This window comes from Rhinoraja longicauda, chromosome 2, assembly GCF_053455715.1.
Source record: "Rhinoraja longicauda isolate Sanriku21f chromosome 2, sRhiLon1.1, whole genome shotgun sequence".
Classification (NCBI taxonomy): Eukaryota; Metazoa; Chordata; class Chondrichthyes; order Rajiformes; family Arhynchobatidae; genus Rhinoraja; species Rhinoraja longicauda.
In genome coordinates, this window is record NC_135954.1 from 33,027,501 (window position 1) to 33,051,036 (window position 23,536).

The following is a 23,536-nucleotide window of genomic DNA, read 5'->3' on the forward strand; positions in this document are numbered from 1 at the left end:
TCCCATATCTAAGCCAAGAAAAAACCCTTTAGTTGGAAAGGCAGTTTTTGTCAAAGTTTATCCTTGTTCCCCAATTCAAAAACCTGCAGAAGAAAAGAGTTGAATGGGTTAACTTCTCTGCACTCATTCACACTGGCAGCATTTCAAACATGTCCCAGTAAATTAATGCTTTTACGTAGCCTTAATATTTTGTGAGTTTTTAAGATCAATCTCGAGCATCCAAAAATTACAAATTCCTCTTTTCCAACAAAACCTCTGTGCAGGAGGATCCAATCCAGAAACTTCAAACTTGAAGTCACTGAATTAAACTGTCCTTAAATGAACATTTAATTTAAAAGTTAACAATAGCACTCATTTTGATACAGACAGGATGAAACAATAAACAATTTCCTGTTACAACTGAATTAAAGCATCATTTTAAAAGCTCCATTATCTTCGAAACAGACACAGACACAAAACAGAATTTTAACTTCAGGGCCACATCTTATCTATAATTCCCAATGGCAGTTACAAATTCCATTGGTAAAAGAAAACATGCCGATGTCTGCAATTAAAATTTTAACCTTTAGTCCTTATTTCAACATTCCTTTGAAGGCTAGATTTGCAAAACTCAATGAAATCAACTAAATGGCACAGACATTTTCATACGATTTAGAAACACTTTCATGTGATGAGTTAGGAACTCAAAGATTTGCCAACTTGAAGGAACGTCTGACGTTGGGAGTCCAATGAAATATTTATATCATTTGAATCAATAACAATAAAATTCTCCAGCTGCCTCATCTTACAGGCAGTAAATAAACTATATTTTCTTCTGTTGAATGGCCCTTTTGTGGGTTGGCTGACAAATAATTTATGCGCAATAAGCAACAAAATGAGTCTGACCTAGGTAAAATGTCATGTAAAGTGTATACAAACATATATTGCTGTGATCTGAAGAATGAACCAATTCTTGATCCCTTCTTTTCTCATTCATATGCTGTTTCTGAGCCACATCTGAATTGCCAGTATCAATTTCCACCTGTAGTCTGATGGCACCCAACTCTATTGCACCACCATCAGCCAACCTGAAGGTTTTAAATCTTTCTTGAAATCTTTCTTGAATTTCTTCTCCGTCTCATCTTTGTCTCCATCGCAACTTCCATTCCTTGGCCATTAGTGCCATCCATCTGTCTGCCGAGCAAGTGACATTGAACCACTGGACCAGATTTTGCAACCTTGGTTCTGTATTTGACCTTGAAAAGCTTCATACCGCATCCAACGTTATCACAAAAACAAAATAGCTCTACCTCTGCTGCATTCACCAGTTCTGCCCTTGCTTCTGCTTGTCTGAAACCCCCATCCATGGTTTGTTATCGCCAGTCAGAAGTCAGATAGAACAGAAACATGCCCTTCAGCCCTACTCAAATCATATATAAGTGGAAGGAAGTACTTTGTTAGCCTTGGGGAGTATGTTTCACAGCTGCATGATACACCCTTTGGTGTGGCACAAGGTAGCTGCCTTAGCCCATTATTCTTTTCCTTGTATATGCTGCCCTAGGAGGAGATATCAGACAGCATAATGTAAATTTTCTAAGTTATGCCAATGACACTCAGTTATACCTCTCTATCGAACCCACTGAAGCAAATGCCTTAAGTTCTTTGACCTCCTGCCTATTTTCCATTAAAAAATGGATGAATGCTAACTTTCTTAAACTCAACGATGACAAGACAGAAATTTTATTACTCGGATCAAAACCCAAGAGAGGGATTTTACTTGATAAACTGGGAAATTTGATTGCCTATGTCAAACAAGAAGTCACAAGCCTGGGGGAAGCAGCCTTTTTTCAATTGACAATGATCTTAATTTTAAATCTCACATAAATAAGGTAACAAAATGTGCTTTATATCATCTCAAAAATATTGCTAAACTATAACCTGCTTTGGAGGAACAGCACCTTATATTTTGCCTGGGCAGTTTGCAGCCCAGTGGTATGAACATCGACTTCTCCAACTTTAGATAGTTCCTCTGTCCCTCTCTTCCCCTCCTCCTTCCCAGATCTCCCTCTATCTTCCTGTCTCCACCTATATCCTTCCTTTGTCCCGCCCCCCTGACATCAGTCTGAAGAAGGGTCTCGACCCGAAAAGTCACCCATTCCTTCTCTCCTGAGATGCTGCCTGACCTGCTGAGTTACTCCAGCATTTTGTGAATAAACAGCCTTTCTTAACTCAACATGACTATAAACAACTCATACATGCTTTCATATCAAGCAGACTTGATCACTGTAATGCCTTATTTACCGGTCTGCATTCAAAATCCACCAACAAGTTACAGCGCATTCAAAATGCCGCAGCCCGGCTTTTAACAAATACCAAGAAAAGGGAACATATCACCCCAGTATTATACTCCCTTCATTGGCCCCCTGTAAGATCCAGGATAGACTATAAGGTCCTCCTTATAATCTACAAAGCCCTAAATGGCTTGGGAGCATCATATCTTACAGAGTCCCTCCTTCCGTATGCCCCTACTCGAGCGCTCAGGGATTCTGATGCTGGCCTGTTAGCCACTCAATTCCGCAGCAGTAAGAAAATTGGGGAAGCAGCCTTTTTTCAACTACGCCCCCAAGCTGTGGAATACCCTACCAAGGGCTATGAGAGACGTCGACTCAGTTGAGATTTTTAAACGGCAGTTAAAAACATATCTTTTTACTCAAGCTTTTAACTGATTTTACTTCCTTTGTTCCTTTACACTCCCAATTATACATTTTATATTTTTATATAAATCTGCTTTGTATGCCTTTGACCTTACTGTTTTAAATTGTATCTTTGTTTAGACATGTGTTTGTTTTTGTGGAAAGCACTTTGGGCTGCATTAAATTGCATGAAAAGTGCTATATTAAATACAAGTTATTATTATTATTAAAGTTATTATTATCCTTTAGAGGGCCGGGGTAAGTAATGTGGACGCTTGGCAATGAGATGTAGGGCTCAGGCAGATATCCTGGCCAGCACAGTGATAGCAGGCATTGGTGGGAATTGACAGCGGCTGTGTGATGTTCGTGGCTATTCCTCGAGGTCAAGGATGATGGTCGATGTTCTGTTGTTTTTATGAGCTCTCAGGGGGCTTATGAGTCCAATCCTGGCTTTGAAAGTTATTTGGCATTCAGGGCAGGTAATTCCAGATGTCAGATCGGGCTTTGGTTGTTGCTGCATCTCTTTCCGTTTACATCTCTTTTCTTCTAATTCTGCGCATCTGTTGGTTCGAAGGTCGCTGTTCCTTTTTGGATGATGGTTCGCCAGAGTTTCCTGTCCTTGGCATTGGTTTCCCACTTTTCGATGTCAATTTCACATTTCTTCATGTTGGCTTTTAAGGCGTCTTTGGCTCTCTTCTTTTATCCGCCTCTTTTACGTTTGCCTTCTTTAAGCTGGGAGTAGAAGGCTTGCTTCGGTAGACGCTCGTCTTCCATCCGAAAAACATGACTGCTCCATCTTAGTTGGTTCTTGATGATGAAGACTTTGATGCTTGATGTTTTTGCTTCATTCAGCACGCTGACGTTTGTTCTTCTGTCTTCTGATGTACTGACAAATGGCAAGTGTTGGCATCTTGTTGGATGTGATGCAGCTGCTCACTCCCCCTCCCTTTGCATGGCTGCACAACACTCCCCATGTTAGAGATTGCACAGTGCTAACAAACATATCATCCAGGTGCCATCTTTCAACCTCATACCGTGTAGACGTCTCTGGACTCAAAAGATGTGAGCAGCCAAACAAAGCGAGGAGCACGCAGCAGTTGGTATCACATTCAACAGGAGGTGGTGAGAGATTCTGGGTCGGTCAGTGTCACCACATGGAGCAGCCGCTGCCAGAGTCTAGTGGTGACCCGCACTCACCGATCCAGTCGTGAGGTTTCCTTGAGCCCTGCACTTCCACATTGAATGGCTGTTCTGCTCGCCTCAGCCCATCCAATGCCTCAGAGGACAGCTGATCCACATTGCCGCTGTGCCTCACTGCACGTACTGTAGAGACATTCAGCCATGAGATCCCGTTATCCCTTTCACTACGGCAGGAGAGTGAAAATGCACACCACCAGATTCAGGGACAATTTCATCCCAGCCGTTATTAGGCAACTGAACCATCCGACCATAACCAGAGAGCAGTGCTGAACTACTATCTACCTCTTTGTTGCCCCTCGGACTATCCTTGACCGGACTTTGATGGCTTTACCTTGCACTAAACGTTATTCACTTATCATGTATCTATACCCTGTAAGTGGATTGATTGTAACCATGTATTGTCTTTCTACTGACTGAGTATCACGCAAAAAAAAAAGCTTTTCACTGTACCTTGGTACACGTGACATTAAACTAAACTGAACTGAACTGAATGCCAGTGGAGGTTGACCCATTGGTTCCTCGTACAGGGGAGTGCAACTATGGAGAGGGTTGAGGTTCATTCAAGGGGCTGTTTTGCATCTCTGCATTGATAATGTCCTAATGATCCCTTTTATCACCAGGTAGTATAAGAAAATAACTGCAGATGCTGGTACAAATCGAAGGTATTTATTCACAAAATGCTGGAGTAACTCAGCAGGTCAGGCAGTATATCAGGAGAGAAGGAATGGGTGACGTTTCGGGTCGAGACCCTTCTTCAGACTGAAGTCTGAAGTCTGAAGAAGGGTCTGAAGAAGGGTCTCGACCCGAAACGTCACCCATTCCTTCTCTCCTGAGATGCTGCCTGACCTGCTGCGTTACTCCAGAATTTTGTGAATAAATACCTTTTATCACCAGTACCACTTCACTTATTATTTTGTTTCTGGGAACACGTTACTGAGTGCCCAACAAGGTACTGAGATTTAAAGGGACTGAACAAATAACAACCATTGTAGCTGTTGGAGGAAAATCCTTTGGAATCTCAAGATTCTGAATTTTACATAGATACATAGAAAATAGGTGCAGGAGGAGACCATTTGGTCCTTCAAACCAGCACCGCCATTCATCGTGATCATGGCTGATCATCTACAATCAGTAACCTGTGCCTGCCTTCTCCCCGCGTGTTAATCTATCCCAGGAATCCGAAATTTGGCAAAGTTGACTGAATGTGATAAAATTTGAAAGACATTTCTGAAAGCTAACTTTGTTTGAATACTGATTTTCCCTCAAAGAATATCAAGATTGCAACTAAGAAATGGCTGAATTAACACCACAGACTCAAATTTGTTTTCCTTTCTCTCCAGGGATTCCAAATAGCCTGTGTGAAACACTGCAGAATAGATGGCTTTGTAGGCCGATTCAGTTGATCAGTGACCATAACATTTAATATTATGTAGCAGCAACACAGAGAAGACAGGGCATTCATTGTTTCAAATATTTGTAGAACAGCATAAAAAGCTTGACATTTGGCAAGCATACATAAGGCTTTGAGTGTGGCATATTTTGTATTCCAGAAGTCGACAGCCAAACCAGTAAGGATTTTGATATAATGTAATAAAAAGGAATTGCAGATACCATTTTGTTCTGAAGATAGACAGAAAATGCAGGAGTAACTCAGCAGGACAGGCAGCATCTCTGGAGAAAATGGATGGGTGATATGTGTGAGTGCGCGTATGAGTGAGTGCGTGTTTGAGTGCGTGCGTGTAACTGGTGTATGACTGATTCTATGACTCTAATTTATATTCAGTAAGTTTTCAAACAACAATAAGGTGATTTTTAATTCAGAGTCTGGAAATCTGTGGCCATTCTGATGCACACTTGCGTTAAACACGGGCAAGAGTCTGCTGGAGTAGATAGCAACTAGACTGGGGCCTAGTTACATCAGTTCCAATGTTGCTTCTGGTATTTCAGCAATGCTGTTGGGTATTGTAGCTCCAAACACTTTTACCCTTAAGGTGTTGTGCCAAGAGTTACAAAATGGATTCTGTATACCCACACCTGTGGTTTACTTTTCTGCCTGGAAAGGGTCAATGCTGGCACATTGGGTGAGAACAGGTAAACCAAATGGTCTGAGTGGCCCAGCAGTGGGTTAAGTCCAAGCTGGTGGCCTGAACCGACAAAGTGATAGACAAACATTTTATTTTTAAAGTGTCACAATTAAAAAAATTGCAAATGGACTTAAGGCTGGTAATCACTGCACCCTAAGCATAGACACCTACAGCCAACCGTTTCAGCTTCTTTACCCAGAAGAGGGATGTGGCACATTGAAAATGTTTGAAGAGTTGCTCATGAAAATGAGTTGCTTAATCCATGCCCTACTTTGGATCTTCCATTGAGTAGAAGTCAGGGTGAACGTGCTTCTCTTCCAACATGGCGGCGTGATGCTTCACAGATTATTGCCCCATGGCGTAAACATTTTTTAAAAAATCAACTGCCACCTTTACCTCTCAATTGAAAAATGAAGCTGGTGTAAAATAAACTGTAAAAGCACACAACATGCAGTAGTCAAAAGTTGAATTTGTACATTTTGTGATCATTTTCTGCCAAATTTATTTGGTAAATCAAAATTTGCAAATGTATTTTGCTGTTGTGGACATTAGCATCAACACATGCATTGGTGCAATTTGTACAAAATAGAGTTATGCCTTAGATTTATGATTCTGGAAGTTCTGAGATTGATGGCACATTGCCATGGTAGAAGTGTAATGAGAAGCTGAAATACTCCCTGTGGGCAAGAAAGAGGAAATGGTAAATGCAACGATTGGAATCGATGCCTTAAAGCTGATATTAAGCACTCTTAATAACCCAGGCCACAAACTAGTGTAGGGAACACGAACTGAAAAAGGGCAGAAAGTTGAGTGTGAAAGCTATTATACAATTTGAATTATCTGACAGTTTTAAATGACAGAAAAAATTCCACATAATGCTTGTACATCAACATGCAGTTTATTGGTCTTTACAATTATTTTCGTATTTTTAAGTCAAGAGTGTTTTATTGTCATATGTCCCAGATAGAACAATAAAATTCTTACTTGCAGCTGCACAACAAAATATCTAAACATAGTACGCTATAAACAATATAATAAATGAGAAAATAATTGTTGTGTGTATACACACACACGTGCATATCTACACATAAAAAAACAAACAAACAATAATAGTGCAATAATAACAATAATAGTCTATGTAGTTCAGAGCTTATTTGAGGTTATTTTATTATGAGATTATTTTAGCATCACAACTGGATAGAAATATAGACAACCATACATCAAACGGACCTTTCTCTGTACTTAATTATAATTTAGAAGCTGGTCTAAGTGCAAGATCTACTTCTAGTTTTGTAATTTATCAGCAGGCCATTTGCTTGAATAGAAAATTACCTTTGTTGCAGATAAGCGAAAGTGCCATGAAAAATTAGCAATGCCAGTTTTATTATTTGTTGATCATTACTACTGGAGAGTGGAAATATTTTCACATCCATTTTGTGCTGACCGATGGAATTATCAAAAAATACTTTATTGATAGAAGCCGAATAAGAGGATGCTTGTATTTTGATGGGAATGCGATGAACATTAGGAATTAAAGAACATTTGTTATTGCTGAAGTTATAATATTTTAATGGGTAAAACCACCAGGTATCAGACATTGGCTACTCTGTGTATCTGTGTGGTCAGATGCACCTCAAAGTTCAGTCACCATTGTATATGATGGTCATCTCCATTTTTGAACTTGCTATTGAGTCCGCTGATGGAGCTGTGATATGCAGAAGAGGGTGGGCCTGGATAGTATTTCTACCTGGCTCTTAGCTTTATGGCACAGATATGGACTGGTGCAGGAATGGTGACCTCATGGAAAAGATAAGCAAAATGCAGGAGCAATATACGCTGACATACAATTCAGAGATGAGCTGAACAATGGGATAACCAAGTAAAGGTGAGTCCAATCTAGATTTCTGGTTTTCTCCAAGTAATTTTGGTGAGCTGAAAATGGGATCTGCTGGGGGTTATCGTGGTCTGAGAAGTGACATTAAAGTATTGAGAAAGATGGAAATGGGTCTATGTATATCAGGTTAATTGCATTTCGAGTGACATCGGCTCCTTTGCAATGTAGTAATGTTGCATATCTCATTGTTATTGCTAAGTTGGTTTATGGTCACGCTTCTTCAATTTATCGTTAGGATGTGGGTCTTAATTGACAGTTACATTTGATTGTCTATCCCAAGTTCCCATGAGAAAATGGCACTGAGACATCATGAATCAATACACTGCATCTAGTAAAGTGATTCCCAGAACTCTGTCCAGTAACGAATTCCAGTATTTTTACCCATGCATGTTGATGACAAAGTGTTTTATGCCTAAGTTAAAGGTTATGTTTGGTTTGGTATGCCACTGCTGACTTTGTCCTTTGAGATGGTGGAAGTCATGGGATACGGAAGTATGATCAAAGAATCCTAAGTAATTTTCAGCACCGATTTGTGCAGATGGTGTGGCAGCTATGATGCTCAGGCTGGGCAAGGATTTTTAAGGCATTGGGATAGGAAACCAAGAGCAGAGTTCTTTATTCAGATGGTGTCGAGCTCACGCATCATTTATTTTCAGTGTTTCAAAATTTTATCCATAGTGTAACTAAATAATGTTTTCATACAAATCTCGAACAAAAGGTTAAAACAAATTAAAATAAAAATCATAAAGTTGTACTGTCACAGTAGGAGGCCGTTCACTAATATGTCATAAATAATTGCGTTTTTTGTTGAATAATCCAATAGGTCTCATTCTTCTTTATCTCAGAGTAAACAATCATGTGTCCGATGTGCCAATTAAACAATTTCTCTCCTCTTTTGCAGAGGATTCACTTTGTGCCCATGATAACTTGAAGATATACAGTGGGATTACAGCAAGCAGATATCCTGTTGCTACTCTTTGTGGATCCGTCATCCCTGGTCCAATCAGTACCTACGGCCCAATGCTATTGGTCTTCAGTACAGACAGTATTAAAACACATACTGGATTTATGGCCAACTTTCATTTCGCCCGTAAGTAGTCCACCGTGGAATCTCAATTTGTCAATTGTGCAAAGTTCTTGCATTATTTTATTATTTTTAAGCAGTTAATTTATCTTTTATTAATCTGCAAATGCTAGTTGACAACTGCAACCAAACGAATGGTACTTGCATCTTTGTTGTTCTAAAAGAACCAGCCATGGAATCACGGGGGCGTTTCTCCCTCTGATTTGTCTGACCTATCCCGCCAAGAAAGCATCTTTCCTACATACCTGAAGTTGACGTTAAAACAAGTTAATAAATGGGGATGACACTTGTGAGTCCACTGTTATTTGTCATCTATGTTAATAATTTGGATGACAATGTAGTTAATGTGATTAGTATATAAATCAGATGACACCTATATTGGTGGTATTGTGGACGGTACAGAAGGCTATCGAAAACACTTAAAAGGCATTTTGATATGTACATGGATGGGAAAGGTTTAGAGGGATATGGACCAAATCCAGGCTGGTGGGACTAAGGTAGATGGTGACCTTGGTCAGCATGGACATGATGGGCCAAAGAGCCTGTATCTGTAATGTATGACTATGATTCCACAAAATCATCTAAAATCATAGATAAAGGGAATGTTCACAGTCTTTTTCCCCAGGGTAGAGGATTCCAGAATTAGATGTCATAGGTCTAAGGTGAGAAGAGAAAGATTTAAAAGAGACCCGAGAGGCAACTTAGTCATTCAGACGGTGGTGCTTATCTGGAAAGAGCTGCCAAAGGAAGCTGTAGAGGTGAATACAATGGTGACGTTTAAAAGATATTTCGACAGCTGTGTGGATATGAAAGGCTTAGAGGGAAATGGGCCAAACACAGGCAATTGAGATTAGCTCAGTTATAAAACCTGGTCGGCATGGACGAGTTGGTCTGAGGGACCTGTTTCCATGCCGTATGACTCAATGATATAGTCGTCCAGTTTATTGTCATCTGCACAAGGATAGCGAGGTATAGATACAATGAACATCTTGCCTGGCTCTAATTCCATTGCTTATAATACAGATTGAATAATCCACTTCTCGCTCAGAAAATAGTTTTGGCTTGATTTTGTGATAGGGGGTTAGGTTTTGCCCAATTACCATGTTAGGAGTCACCAAAACAGACAAAGAAAAGTCTGCTGAATCGGGAGCTCCTCACTTTAAGCAATGCCTATTGTGATTTTGTGCTATTTCAAACTGTTCGAAACTGACTTGCTTGTTCACAAACCACAACTACAAGCTCATTTATGTGTTGCCAAATGGAGAGTGAATCAGAACTCTTAGAGAACTCTCTCCAATACAACTGTACTGGCTGCCCGAAGGGTGAGGGGACATTAGAAAGGGAGAGAGGGCAAAGAGGGGAAGGGAGACAGAAGTGGAAACAGGACTGAGGAAGGGTTGAATGGAAGTGTTAAAAAGAAAATGCTATCTTCAATAGGTAAGGCAGCGTCGGTAGTGAGAGAAACTTTATTTTTCACAGTGGACTTACATTCAAAAGTGTGTTCGGTTCAGTTTAGTTTATTGTCATGTGCACAGTAAAAAGCGTTTGTGATTGGGGATAAGGGAGTACCCATGGCACACTTGGGCAGTGACCACAGTGATCATCAGGGCCATTAATCATCGTATCTGATGCATATTTTCTGTGATCTTTGTCAGTGCTGCTCTTCTGCAAAAGGGCCCAACTTGAAATCAGTACGGAAGGTGGTGCAAATCAGAACCATGTCCCAGTGAGAATCACTTGACTGCCTTACTGGGTTCTCGATTTCCTGCATGACACGCTGCCTCCATTCCTGTGACAGAACACTGATTGTGCATTGAGAGCTTTTTATCTCATTTCTTGCAGTGTCTATGATGTCATCATAGGTGCAAAATCAATATAGGAAATGCCCAGTCCAATTTACAATGGGTAGAAATTAGGTGAAAGACATTGAAAATGTATGATTTACATATAAAAAGAGAGGTATATTGTTTTTCGAATTCACCATTTTGTGTTCTGTGCATTCTTGCTGCTAATTTTATTGAATGGCTTGCTGAAAAATCCATAAACTTCATTAAAAAATGATGGCACCATGAGAAAACAAAGCGGCTTATGGCTTCTTCTCATTTAGATACAACATATGTTGCTGTTACCCAGTCAAAGGGGAATGCCTTTGTTAATACATTTTCTGTATTTATTTTTGGTTTGAGTTGGAGATGCAATTTTGATTCATAATATTATAGACTATTCGCTAATCCTTACAATAGAAGTGCTCTGTCATCAGAAGACCACAATGTTGGCACCTAAAGAGGTTGCACAGAATTAAATGACTATCAGCAAATAATCTATCATTTTTGTGAAAGCTTCTGTCAGTATTTCTGTCATAACTAACTGATTCATTTGAACATTAAAAATAACTAAATGTGAAGATCAGCCTTAACTTTTAGAAGTATATTCTGGTTGTTTTCCATTCATTGACCTACAGAGAAAAGACCATATCTATTTATGATACAGTTCAATTCTATTGAAAATCAAAATACTTATCAGCCCAAAAATGTAAATCTTTCGGGGGATGGTTAGCTAATATCTCAAGTCAGACTAAAATAGGAAGAAACAAAGGAGAAGAGAAGTAACACAATAGACCTTCAGTTGATCTATGCTTTCCCCTTAACTATATTCCCCATTCTTCATTGGCTGCTAGCCAAGGATAATGACACAATTCTATTCAGATAGGATCTTCTTCTTCTTCTTGCGTTTGAGGCAACAGAAGTTATGAAGCTGCTTCTGCTTCTGCTGTCTCTGTTTGTTGTTGTTCGCCTGACTGAGGTCAGTTGACAGGGCTCACCACGGGGAGGTCGACAACGTGAGCCCCTTCAGACAGGATAATACATTATGGAATAAGACCTGAGCAAAAAAGTAAGAACTCAATGGATCGAGTGGCATCTATGGAGGGATGGGACAGATGACATTTTGGGTCGGCATTTCAGAGTCTGAAGAAGGGTCCTGACCTTATTTTTTTTCCTTGGGATTCCAGCATCTGCAATTTCTTGCGTATCGAAAGAATAAGACCTCGCCACTTTACATTGATCTTATATAAGTGCTGTGGACTATTTTCCCTCTTAAGAAACAATGAAAAATAAATCTCTTTATGATCCTGACATACTGGAATTATCATCACACATTGTATACTTGATGCGATGTAAATTTGACAGAACAGTTGTTTATGGAATCAATACATATAAGAACATTGGTTGCGAAATATATATTTCCAAGTCAAGACAGAAAGAGCACAAGGCCTTTACAATTCTTTCTGAATCTATGTAGTATGCTATCAAAGCACATAATTAATATTAATAAAATTAATATTAATGCCTCATACAGTGCACTTTTCGAATGTATAACTGGAATCTTTTCTATTCAACTTCAGCTTTTAGAAACATTTAGCATCAGTGTGCAGAATGTAACTTCTCTGTCACTGGGTCCTGTTTTATTATCATTCCCAGAAATGTTGGCTGCATTAGTCTAAAATGTCAAGCTAGCAAATAAACATCACCACCTGTGGATTGGGCCTGTTTCATGCACTGCACTCTATCCTTTCATATTTGCCAAAGGCAACATAACATTTTCCATTTAGCCATCTGATATTGTGCCAAACTTTTCAATTCCAGCATCAGCATTATTTTTTCCCAACCACAAAGACTGAGTTTCCTGTTACAAGCGTTTACCATGCATGAAGCTTACCTGAGCTATGGAAGCTGCACCAGTCTTAGAAAATGCATTGAGTTTATCAAATTCAAGTTTATTGCCATGTGCACGATTACGGCGAGGTGGAGATACAATAAAAACATGTTGCTTGTGACAGCATCAAGGCCCATACACTTAGACAATATAACACAGACACTCAGCTAATATAAATAAATTGCATATAATTCACACAATTCTAAATTCAATAAGTCCGTTGACATGGTCGCATATCCTGACTGATCCAAAAGTTCATAGTGTACGGGATCCAAGGCAAGAAGGTAAATTGGATCAAAGTGGTCTTAGTAATAAGGGGTGGAGCATGTTTCTGTGATTGGGAGCCAGTGGCCAGAGATATAACCCAGAGATTAGTGCTAGGGCTTTACTGTTTGTTATGTATATTAACAATTTGGATGTGAACGTAAGAGGTTATTAGTAAATTTAACAGGTTACATGAAAATTGTTGGTATTATTCATGATGAGGAGAATAGTCTTGACTCCAAGATGATATTTATTGGATGGTCTGAAGAAGGATCCTGACTGGAAACATCACCTATCCATGTTCTCCAGAGATGCTGCCTGACCCGCTGAGTTACTCTAGCACTTTGTGTTTTTGCATCAGGCGGTAAAATGGCCAAAGCATTAGCAGATGGAACATAAACCTGAAAAATCTGAGGTCATGCTCATCTACAATAAATGGGGCTGTGGGAGCTTTGAAAATAAGAGGGATGTCAGTGTACAAATGTAAGAATACCTGAAAGAAGTAGTACAGGGAGATAATGTGGTGAAGAAGACATACAGGATCAGTCAGTTTAGTTTATTGTCATATGTACCGAGGTACAGTGAAAAGCTTTTTGTTGTGTGCTAACCAGTTGCAAGTAAAATAATAAGTCACAATACCTATTATAAAGATAATTATAAAGAAATGCCTTGTAGAACTACAAGTCGATAGTAAGGCCACTCACTCATTATTTTAATGGTTCTCTCTTCCAAGCCTGCGGTGGTCGATTCCATGGATCAAATGGCACACTCAGCAGCCCAATTTACTCTCGCAATCAGTACAGCAACATAAACTGTACATTCCACATCACTGTTGCGGAGAACAAGATTGTGAAACTGATGTAAGTAAAGAAGTATTCCTCACCCTATTCTTGTTTTAAAATAATTCCCACCGTTTATCCCCCGTCTTTCCAAGGATATTGATTTTTGCTGGGGGTGGCTTCTTGGCCACTGATTGACCTCTTGATACTTTTCCTTCATAGTCATCAATCATGTCATAGAGTCATAGAGTGATACAGTGTGGAAACAGGCCCTTCGGCCCAACTTGCCTACACTGGCCAACATGTCCCAGCTACACTAGTCCCACCTGCCTGCGCTTGGTCCATATCCCTCCAAACCTGCCCTGTCCATGTGCCTGTCTAACTGTTTCTTAAATATTGGGATAGTCCCAGCCTCAACAACCTCCTCTGGCAGCTTGTTCCATTCACCCTCCACCCTTTGTGTGAAAATGTTACCCCTCAGATTCCTATTAAATCTTTTCCCCTTCACCTTGAACCTACAGTGCCCTCCATAATGTTTGGGACAAAAACCCATCATTTATTTATTTGCCTCTGTACTCCACGATTTGAGATTTGTAATAGAAAAAAATCACATGTGGTTAAAGTGCACATTGTCAGATTTTAATAAAGGCCATTTTTATACATTTTGGTTTCACCATGTAGAAATTACAGCAGTGTTTCTACATAGTCCCCCGATTTCAGGGCGCCGTAATATTTGGGACACAGCAATGTCATGTAAATGAAAGTAGTCATGTTTAGTATTTTGTTGTATATCCTTTGCATGCAATGACTGCTTGAAGTCTGCGATTCATGGACATCACCAGTTGCTGGGTGTCTTCTCTTGTGATGCTCTGCCAGGCCTACATTGCAGCCATCTTTAGCTTATGCTTGTTTTGGGGCCTAGTCCACTTCAGTTTTCTCTTCAGCATATAAATGGCATGCTCAATTGGGTTCAGATCGGGTGATTGACTTGGTGTATTGGTGTAGCATCCCCCCCTCCCCTCCCCCACTCCCCCCTTCCCCTCCCCCCCCCCCCCCCCCCCCCCCCACCGGTCATGGCTGGGGCCGGGCGGGAGTGGGGACTACACTTTCCGGCGAGCAGCACGGCACACACACACACACACACACACACACACACCTCCAGGGTCCGTTGGCCGCCACTCCCGTAACTCTGGCAGGTCCCACTCCAGCGGCCATTGTGCCCTCCCCAATTGACCGCCACTCCCGTCACTCGGGCGGGTCCCATTGGGACGTCGAACGCAGGTGACGGCCAAAACATTTAAAATATAACAAACATTTGAACCCCAGGACAATGGTGAGCAAGGTGGGCCTAAAATTGTCACGCTATAGTTACTATTTTGGCTGTATTTCTAGAACAAATATATATACCCACATACCCACAAACAAGATGAGAGTTTTAGATAGAGAGAATTCGTCTGCCATCAGCTGTGGAGGTCTTCCTTGGCCTGCCAGTCCCTTTGCGATTAGTAAGCTCACCAGTGCTCTCTTTCTTCTTAATGATGTTCCAAACAGTTGATTTTGGTAAGCTTAAGGTTTGGCTGATGTCTCTAACAGTTTTATTCCTGTTTCTCAGTCTCATAATGGCTTCTTTGACTTTCATTGGCACATCTTTGGTCCTCATGTTGATAAACAGCAATAAAAGTTTCCAAATTTGATGGAAAGACCAGAGGAAAGACGAGGTGCTGAGAGTTCTCTTATACCTGCATTGAGAAGGCATTTAAACACACCTGAATAATTACAAACGCCTGTGAAGCCATGTGTCCCAAACATTATGGTGCCCTGAAATGGGGGGACTGTATAAACACAGCTGTAATTTCTACATGGTGAACAAATTGTGGAGTACAGAGGCAAATAAATAAATGATGGGCCTTTGTCCCAAACATTATGGAGGGCACGGTATGTCCTCTGGTCCTCGATTCTCCTACTCTGGGCAAGATTCTGTGCACTTACCCGATCTTAGTGTGAGAATTGATGAATGTCATTAGGAAATCAACCATCCTTGAGCTTCATAGTAAAACACGATGCTTTCCTCATGGGCATATTCATTAACTGCTCTGCTGTGTTGCAGTCAGACTCGGCTGATTTTTTCTTAAAGCTTTATCCAATTGCAACATGCCAAACATGGTTTTAAATCAAAGCAGTTAATTTTTAATCTTTGAAGCTCAGCATTTTTACAGTTAATACAATCAGTCCCCAGGTTATGACAAGGATCCATTCCTAAGAACTATTCGTAACTCAAACTATTTATAAATCAGAAATGAACAAAATCTTTCTTTAGCCAATTGCAACATGCCAAACACTGTTTTAAATTAGGAACTTAATATTTAATCTATGAAGCTCAGCCTTTTAACAGTGTTAACCCACAATGAGTCCCCAGGTTATGACTAAGTTCTATTCCTGAGAACTGTTCCTAACCCAAATGGTTTATAAATCAGAAATGAACAAAATTTGTGTGTGAGAGGATCACAGTAATAACTCTGATGGAAGAGTGGTTACCAGCTGGCCTTGCTGACTCAGTGAATGAGTGAACAAGTCTGCTTGCTGCTCCCAGATCTCTTCTGCTCAATCCAACCTCTAAGCTTTGCAGCTTTGGAGTGCGGACGTTCCCACATGGCATAACATGCCTGCGACTTCACTGCAGCCGGGGAATCTATCCCTATCCGTCACACTGTTCTTCAAACATTTGTTTGTATGTGTGGGGTGTCCATAAGTTGGGTGTTTGTAACCAGGCGAGGTCTTGTCTTAAGTATTCCCCTTTCATTGAACCTATTAATTCCTGCACAGTATAATACATAATCTGTTGGAAATATTCAGCATGTCCATTTGATTCATAGAACACACAACAGTACTGCACAAGAACAGGCCCTTTGAGCCACATTGTGCTGAACATGATGCCAAGACTATCACTTATCTATCTGCACATATCCCTGCAATCCCTGCATATCCTGCATATCCATATGCCTATCCAAACGTCTTTTAAATGCCACTAACCTATCTGCTTCAACCACCACCTCATGCAATGCATTCCAGACACACCACCCTCTGAATAAAAAACTTGCCCCGCATATTTCCTTTAAACCTTGCCCCTCTCGCCTTTATGGCCTCTACTATTTGATTTTTCCACCCTGGGAAATAGATCCTGACTGTCTACCCTATTTATGCATTCTCATAATTTAATATAATTCTTGCAGGTCTCTCTGCAACTTCTGACATTCCAGAGAAAATAATGCAAGTCTGTTCAACCTTTCCCTGTTGCTAATACCTCCAAATGTAACTATTGTTCTGGTAAACCTCCTCTGCACCCACCCCAAAGCTTCCACATCCTTCCTGTAATGGGACAGACAGAACTACACTATTTTTAAATGCGGCCGAACCAAAGTCTTATAAAGCTGCATCATGACTTCCTGAATCATGCTCAGTGCCCCAATCTGTGATAGCAAGCATACCATAAGCCTTCTCTACCACTCTAACAACTTGTGTTGAAGTAAGAAAGGTAAACAGAAAGCAAAATATTGCAGCTGCTGAAAATTAAAAATAAATGCATGAGAATAAATTCTATGTACATACTCAAAACAACACCACTTCTATTTCTTCATCAAAAAACAATATAACTAAACAAACACAATTTTGCCTTTATCAAATTCATGATAAAATTCTGAAATATTAACTCTTAAGTTGATTTATTTGTAAAGCTGAAAATAGGCTTAACCTAAAACTTGTTCAGGATTAGAAAAACATGCCACTTCAAGCCTTGTATACATACAGTGAAAAGATTTGGTGCCTGACGTTCTGGCAGGATTTTCACTGGCATTAGAAATTTGCTTCTGGGGCATAAGGCTCTCCCAAGTGATGTCAACAACAGTGCAACATCCAAAATTAATTTCTCCTGTGCTTTTTCAAACCTCTCTGTCTGAGAAACGACAGTTGTTTGACTCACAGAACAACCAGGTCTTGTTAAACTTGTTTCTCCTGAAGGGACAATGTTCAAACTGCTTTCTTTGGAACCTTCCTTGTATATTCATGAATTTTCGATAGTGCACACTAATCTCCAATGCAGATTTGTCTGCAGTTAGTACTTTAGCTGGATGGCATGGTGATGGACGTTGCACCTCAAAAATATCACAGGCAGCCTTAAAAATCATGGAGGCGATGGAAGGCCCTCATCTTTTTATTTCCCAATTATTTCACACTGCTGCCACTGATATATGATACCACAAGGTATCACAAAATGCTGGAGTAACTCAGCGGGTCAGGCAGCATCTCAGGAGAAAAGGAATGGGTGACGTATCGGGTCGAGACCCTTCTTCAGACTGATGTCAGGGGGGGCGGGATAGGATATAGGCGGAGACAGGAAGACAGTGGGAGAACTGGAAAGGGGAGGGGAAGAGAAGGACAGAGGAGCTATCTAAAGTTAGAGAAGTCAATGTTCATACCGCTGGGCTGTAAGCTGCCCAAGCGAAATATGAGGTGCTGTTCCTCCAAAATGATACCACATTTCAGTTTGCTAGTCACTGTTCCATTCAGATTGCTAATCACTGCACTATATTCTGGGAGTGAAGACCATCCACTTCTCCTTCAACCTGCAGATAGTGATAGAGTTAGCACAGTGATAGGCCTAGGTGACAGGCTTCCCAAAGTGCAGGTGCTTGTAGATTGCATACCTTTAGTATCGCCCTGAACAGAAATGTTTGGTTGTAGCCCTCCATAGCCCCCTTATAGGACTTTTAGACTTTAGAGGCACAGGACGGAACAGGTCTTTCGACCCACCAAGTCTGCGCCGACCAGCGATCCCCCCATACACTATAGCACTATCCAATGCACTGGGGACAATTTACAATTTTTACAGAAGCCAATTGACCTACAAACCTGTACGCCTTTGGAGTGTAGGAGGAAACCAGAACACTGGGAGAAACCCCACTTGGTCACAGGGAGATCGTACAAACTCTATACAGACAACACTCGCAGTCAGGATCGAATCCAGCTTTCTGGCGCTGTAAGGCAGCAACTCTACCACTGCACCACAGTGCCACCCCTCCATGTCTCCAATCATTACAGTGTATATTCTTCAAATAGCTTCAGTCTCCAGTAACTGGAAGAGTATTACTTATTCTGTACATGTTTTCCTTTAAGAGCTTGGTCCGGAGCTCATACAGCAAAGATAAATGTTGGAGACAATGAAATCTTACGAGAGATCAAGATAGTAATGCATTGTGCAATAGACATCACACATCTTAACACAAAAATAACCAAAAATACTTTTCTGGGAATCTTCCAAAGGAAGATCTCTATCTTTATGTGACTTTTTGTAAAGCAACTGGCATGCTGTTTTGATACGAGTGAAACACAAGAGATAGATTTCTAGGTCAAGGTCAGGAGGCTGTGACGTTTTATCTCCTAAGGCATTTTACTACATTCCTCTATATACCCACATGACATCTAATTGGTGGGCTGGATGCCTAATGGGTGGGAAATTGTGCAGCAGAAGGCCACCAGCAGAACACAAGTTTATTTGATGCGCAAGGTCCAAAGCGATCGTAATAAAGGGATCCTCTTTAGAGGGAGAGTCAGAGGCAGAGGGGAGCAGGGAAATTTCAGAAGACATAATATTGGAGTGCATCAGTTATCGAGATAGATCGGTCAGATTGAGGAAGGGTGAGATGTTGTTTTACATTAAGTTATTTGGCATGGAATAAACACTCCTATTTCTCCTAGCGTTCTGCTAGTGCTGTGAATACTGATAGATTCTGCTTTTCCCTGCTTTGGAGATTGTTTTTAATCATGATCTAATGATTATATGAGTGGTCTGGCAATCCAAAAATTTGGGCCGATTATCGGTCAAATAGCTGAGGTAGAAAATAAATTCAGTTAACTAAATCAATTCTGGAATTTAAAAAAAAATACAGTGCCCTCCATAATGTTTGAGACAATGACCCATCATTTATTTATTTGCCTCTGTACTCCACAATTTCAGATTTGTAATAGAAAAAGTCACATGTGGTTAAAGTGCACATTGGCAGATTTTAATAAAGGCAATTTTGATACATTTTGGTTTCATCATGTAGAAATTACAGCAGTGTTTATACATCGTCCTGTAAGGACATAGGGATTGGCCAGGTAATAGATCCCTCGGATTGGGTTACGGTCACGGGGTGAGGAAGCGCGGGGTATTAAAATGCTTGGCGCCAAATGAGAGATTAGATTAGTGAGTGAAGTTAGTGTTCGTCCGAGGGACGGACAGAAGATTCTGTGGCAGCAGGAGGGACTTGAGGATGGTCTGTTGCCTCCCTGGTGCCAGGGTTCAACACATCACAGACCGGCTTCAGAAAATCCTAGTGAGGGAAGGCGATCAACCTGAAGTCGTTGTGCACGTGGGCACGAATGACGTCGGGCGGAAGAGGAAGGAGGTGCTACAGCGGGAGTTTAGAGAGTTGGGGAAAGCACTGAGAAGTAGGACGTCGAAGGTAGTTATCTCTGGACTGCTACCGGTACCTCGTGCTGGTGAGGCCAGGAACAGAGAGATAGAGGGTATGAATTTATGGCTGAGGGGCTGGTGCAGAGAGCAGGGATTTAGATTTCTGGACCACTGGGATCTCTTCTGGGCTAGGGGTGACTTGTACAAAAGGGACGGGTTGCATCTTAACAGCAGGGGGACAAACATTCTGGCAGGCAGGTTTGCTAGTGTGACACCTGTGGCTTTAAACTAAGTAGTGGGGGGGAGGGGTTAACAAATTGTGAATATGAAGATGAGGTAAAAGGGAATACAGGAGATATTGCAAAAGACTCTCAGAAGAATGGGAACAGAAGTTCTAGAGCGGAAAAGAAATTAAGGGCAGGGCCAATTGTGAACGATGTGAGAGGGGAGGTAAATACAGAAGTTAAAGTGTTGTACTTAAATGCGCGTAGTATAAAAAATAAAGTGGATGAGCTTGAGGCTCAGTTAGTCATGGGCAAGTATGATGTTGTAGGGATCACTGAGACATGGCTACAAGAGGACCAGGGCTGGGAACTGAATATTCAGGGGTATACAACGTATAGAAAAGACAGACAGGTGGGCAGAGGGGGTGGGGTTGCTCTGATGGTAAGGAATGATATTCATTCCCTTGCAAGGGGTGACATAGAATCAGGAGATGTTGAATCAGTATGGATAGAAATGAGAAATTGTAAGGGTAAAAAGACCCTAATGGGAGTTATCTATAGGCCCCCAAACAGTAGCCTCGACATAGGGTGCAAGTTGAATCAGGAGATAAAATTGGCGTGTCAAAAATGTAATGCTACGGTGGTTATGGGAAATTTCAACATGCAGGTAGACTGGGAAAATCAGGTTGGAAATGGACCCCAGGAAAGAGAGTTTGTAGAGTGCCTTCGAGATGGATTCTTAGAACAGCTTGTACTGGAGCCTACCAGGGAGAAGGCAATTCTGGATTTAGTGTTGTGTAATGATCCTGATCTGATAAGGGGACTAGAGGTAAAAGAACCATTAGGAGGCAGTGATCACAACATGATAAGTTTTACTCTGCAAATGGAAAGGCAGAAGGGAAAATCGGAAGTGTCGGTATTACAGTATAGCAAAGGGGATTACAGAGGCATGAGGCGGGAGCTGGCCAAAATTGATTGGAATGAGGCCCTAGCAGGGAAGACGGTAGAACAGCAATGGCAGGTATTCCTGGGAATAATGCAGAGGTTGCAGGATCAATTTATTCCAAAGAGGTGGAAAGACTCTAAGGGGAGTAAGAGACACCTGTGGCTGACAAGGGAAGTCAGGGACAGCATAAAAATTAAGGAGAGGAAGTATAACATAGCAAAGAAGAGTGGGAAGACAGAGGATTGGGACTCTTTTAAAGAGCAACAAAAGTTAACTAAAAAGGCAATACGGGGAGAAAAGATGAGGTACGAGGGTAAACTAGCCAATAATATAAAGGAGGATAGCAAAAGTTTTTTTAGGTACGTGAAGAGGAAAAAAATAGTCAAGGCAAATGTGGGTCCCTTGAAGACAGAAGCAGGGGAATTTATTATGGGGAACAAAGAAATGGCAGACGAGTTAAACCGTTACTTTGGATCTGTCTTCACTGAGGAAGATACACACAATCTCCCAAATGTTCTAGGGGCCGGAGAACCTAGGGTGATGGAGGAACTGAAGGAAATCCACATTAGGCAGGAAATGGTGTTGGGTAGACTGATGGGACTGAAGGCTGATAAATCCCCAGGGCCTGATGGTCTGCATCCCAGAGTACTTAAGGAGGTGGCTCTAGAAATAGTGGAAGCATTGGAGATCATTTTTCAATGTTCTATAGATTCAGGATCAGTTCCTGTGGATTGGAGGATAGCAAATGTTATCCCACTTTTTAAGAAAGGAGGGGGAGAGAGAAAACGGGTAATTATAGACCAGTTAGTCTGACATCAGTGGTGGGGAAGATGCTGGAGTCAATTATAAAAGACGAAATTGCTGAGCATTTGGATAGCAGTAACGGGATCATTCCGAGTCAGCATGGATTTACGAAGGGGAAATCATGCTTGACAAATCTACTGGAATTTTTTGAGGATGTAACTAGGAAAATTGACAAGGGAGAGTCAGTGGATGTGGTGTACCTCGACTTTCAGAAAGCCTTCGACAAGGTCCCACATAGGAGATTAGTGGGCAAAATTAGGGCACATGGTATTGGGGGTAGGGTACTGACATGGATAGAAAATTGGTTGACAGACAGAAAGCAAAGAGTGGGGATAAATGGGTCCCTTTCGGAATGGCAGGCAGTGACCAGTGGGGTACCGCAAGGTTCGGTGCTGGGACCCCAGCTATTCACGATATACATTAATGACTTAGACGAAGGGATTAAAAGTACCATTAGCAAATTTGCAGATGATACTAAGTTGGGGGGTAGTGTGAATTGTGAGGAAGATGCAATAAGGCTGCAGGGTGACTTGGACAGGTTGTGTGAGTGGGCGGATACATGGCAGATGCAGTTTAATGTAGATAAGTGTGAGGTTATTCACTTTGGAAGTAAGAATAGAAAGGCAGATTATTATCTGAATGGTGTCAAGTTAGGAGGAGGGGGAGTTCAACGAGATCTGGGTGTCCTAGTGCATCAGTCAATGAAAGGAAGCATGCAGGTTCAGCAGGCAGTGAAGAAAGCCAATGGAATGTTGGCCTTCGTAACAAGAGGAGTTGAGTATAGGAGCAAAGAGGTCCTTCTACAGTTGTACCGGGCCCTGGTGAGACCGCACCTGGAGTACTGTGTGCAGTTTTGGTCTCCAAATTTGAGGAAGGATATTCTTGCTATGGAGGGCGTGCAGCGTAGGTTCACTAGGTTAATTCCCGGAATGGCGGGACTGTCGTATGTTGAAAGGCTGGAGCGATTGGGCTTGTATACACTGGAATTTAGAAGGATGAGGGGGGATCTTATTGAAACATATAAGATAATTAGGGGATTGGACACATTAGAGGCAGATAACATGTTCCCAATGTTGGGGGAGTCCAGAACAAGGGGCCACAGTTTGAGAATAAGGGGTAGGCCATTTAGAACGGAGATGAGGAAGAACTTTTTCAGTCAGAGGGTGGTGAAGGTGTGGAATTCTCTGCCTCAGAAGGCAGTGGAGGCCAATTCGTTGGATGCTTTCAAGAGAGAGCTGGATAGAGCTCTTAAGGATAGCGGAGTGAGGGGGTATGGGGAGAAGGCAGGAACGGGGTACTGATTGAGAGTGATCAGCCATGATCGCATTGAATGGCGGTGCTGGCTCGAAGGGCTGAATGGCCTACTCCTGCACCTATTGTCTATTGTCTATTGTCTATTGTCCAGAAAGAAGTCTGTTGC

At 41.3% G+C, this 23,536-nt stretch overlaps 1 protein-coding gene across 1 annotated transcript in view; it reads left to right on the forward strand.

Moving 5' to 3' along the window:
• cubn (cubilin (intrinsic factor-cobalamin receptor)) overlaps window positions 1-23,536 on the forward strand; it is a 197,683-nt gene that overhangs the window by 168,556 nt on the left and 5,591 nt on the right. The window contains exons 47-48 of the mRNA XM_078422245.1: window positions 8,752-8,940; window positions 13,646-13,772. Of these exons, the coding sequence (XP_078278371.1) occupies window positions 8,752-8,940; window positions 13,646-13,772 (316 nt within the window). The remainder of the gene's footprint in view (window positions 1-8,751; window positions 8,941-13,645; window positions 13,773-23,536) is intronic.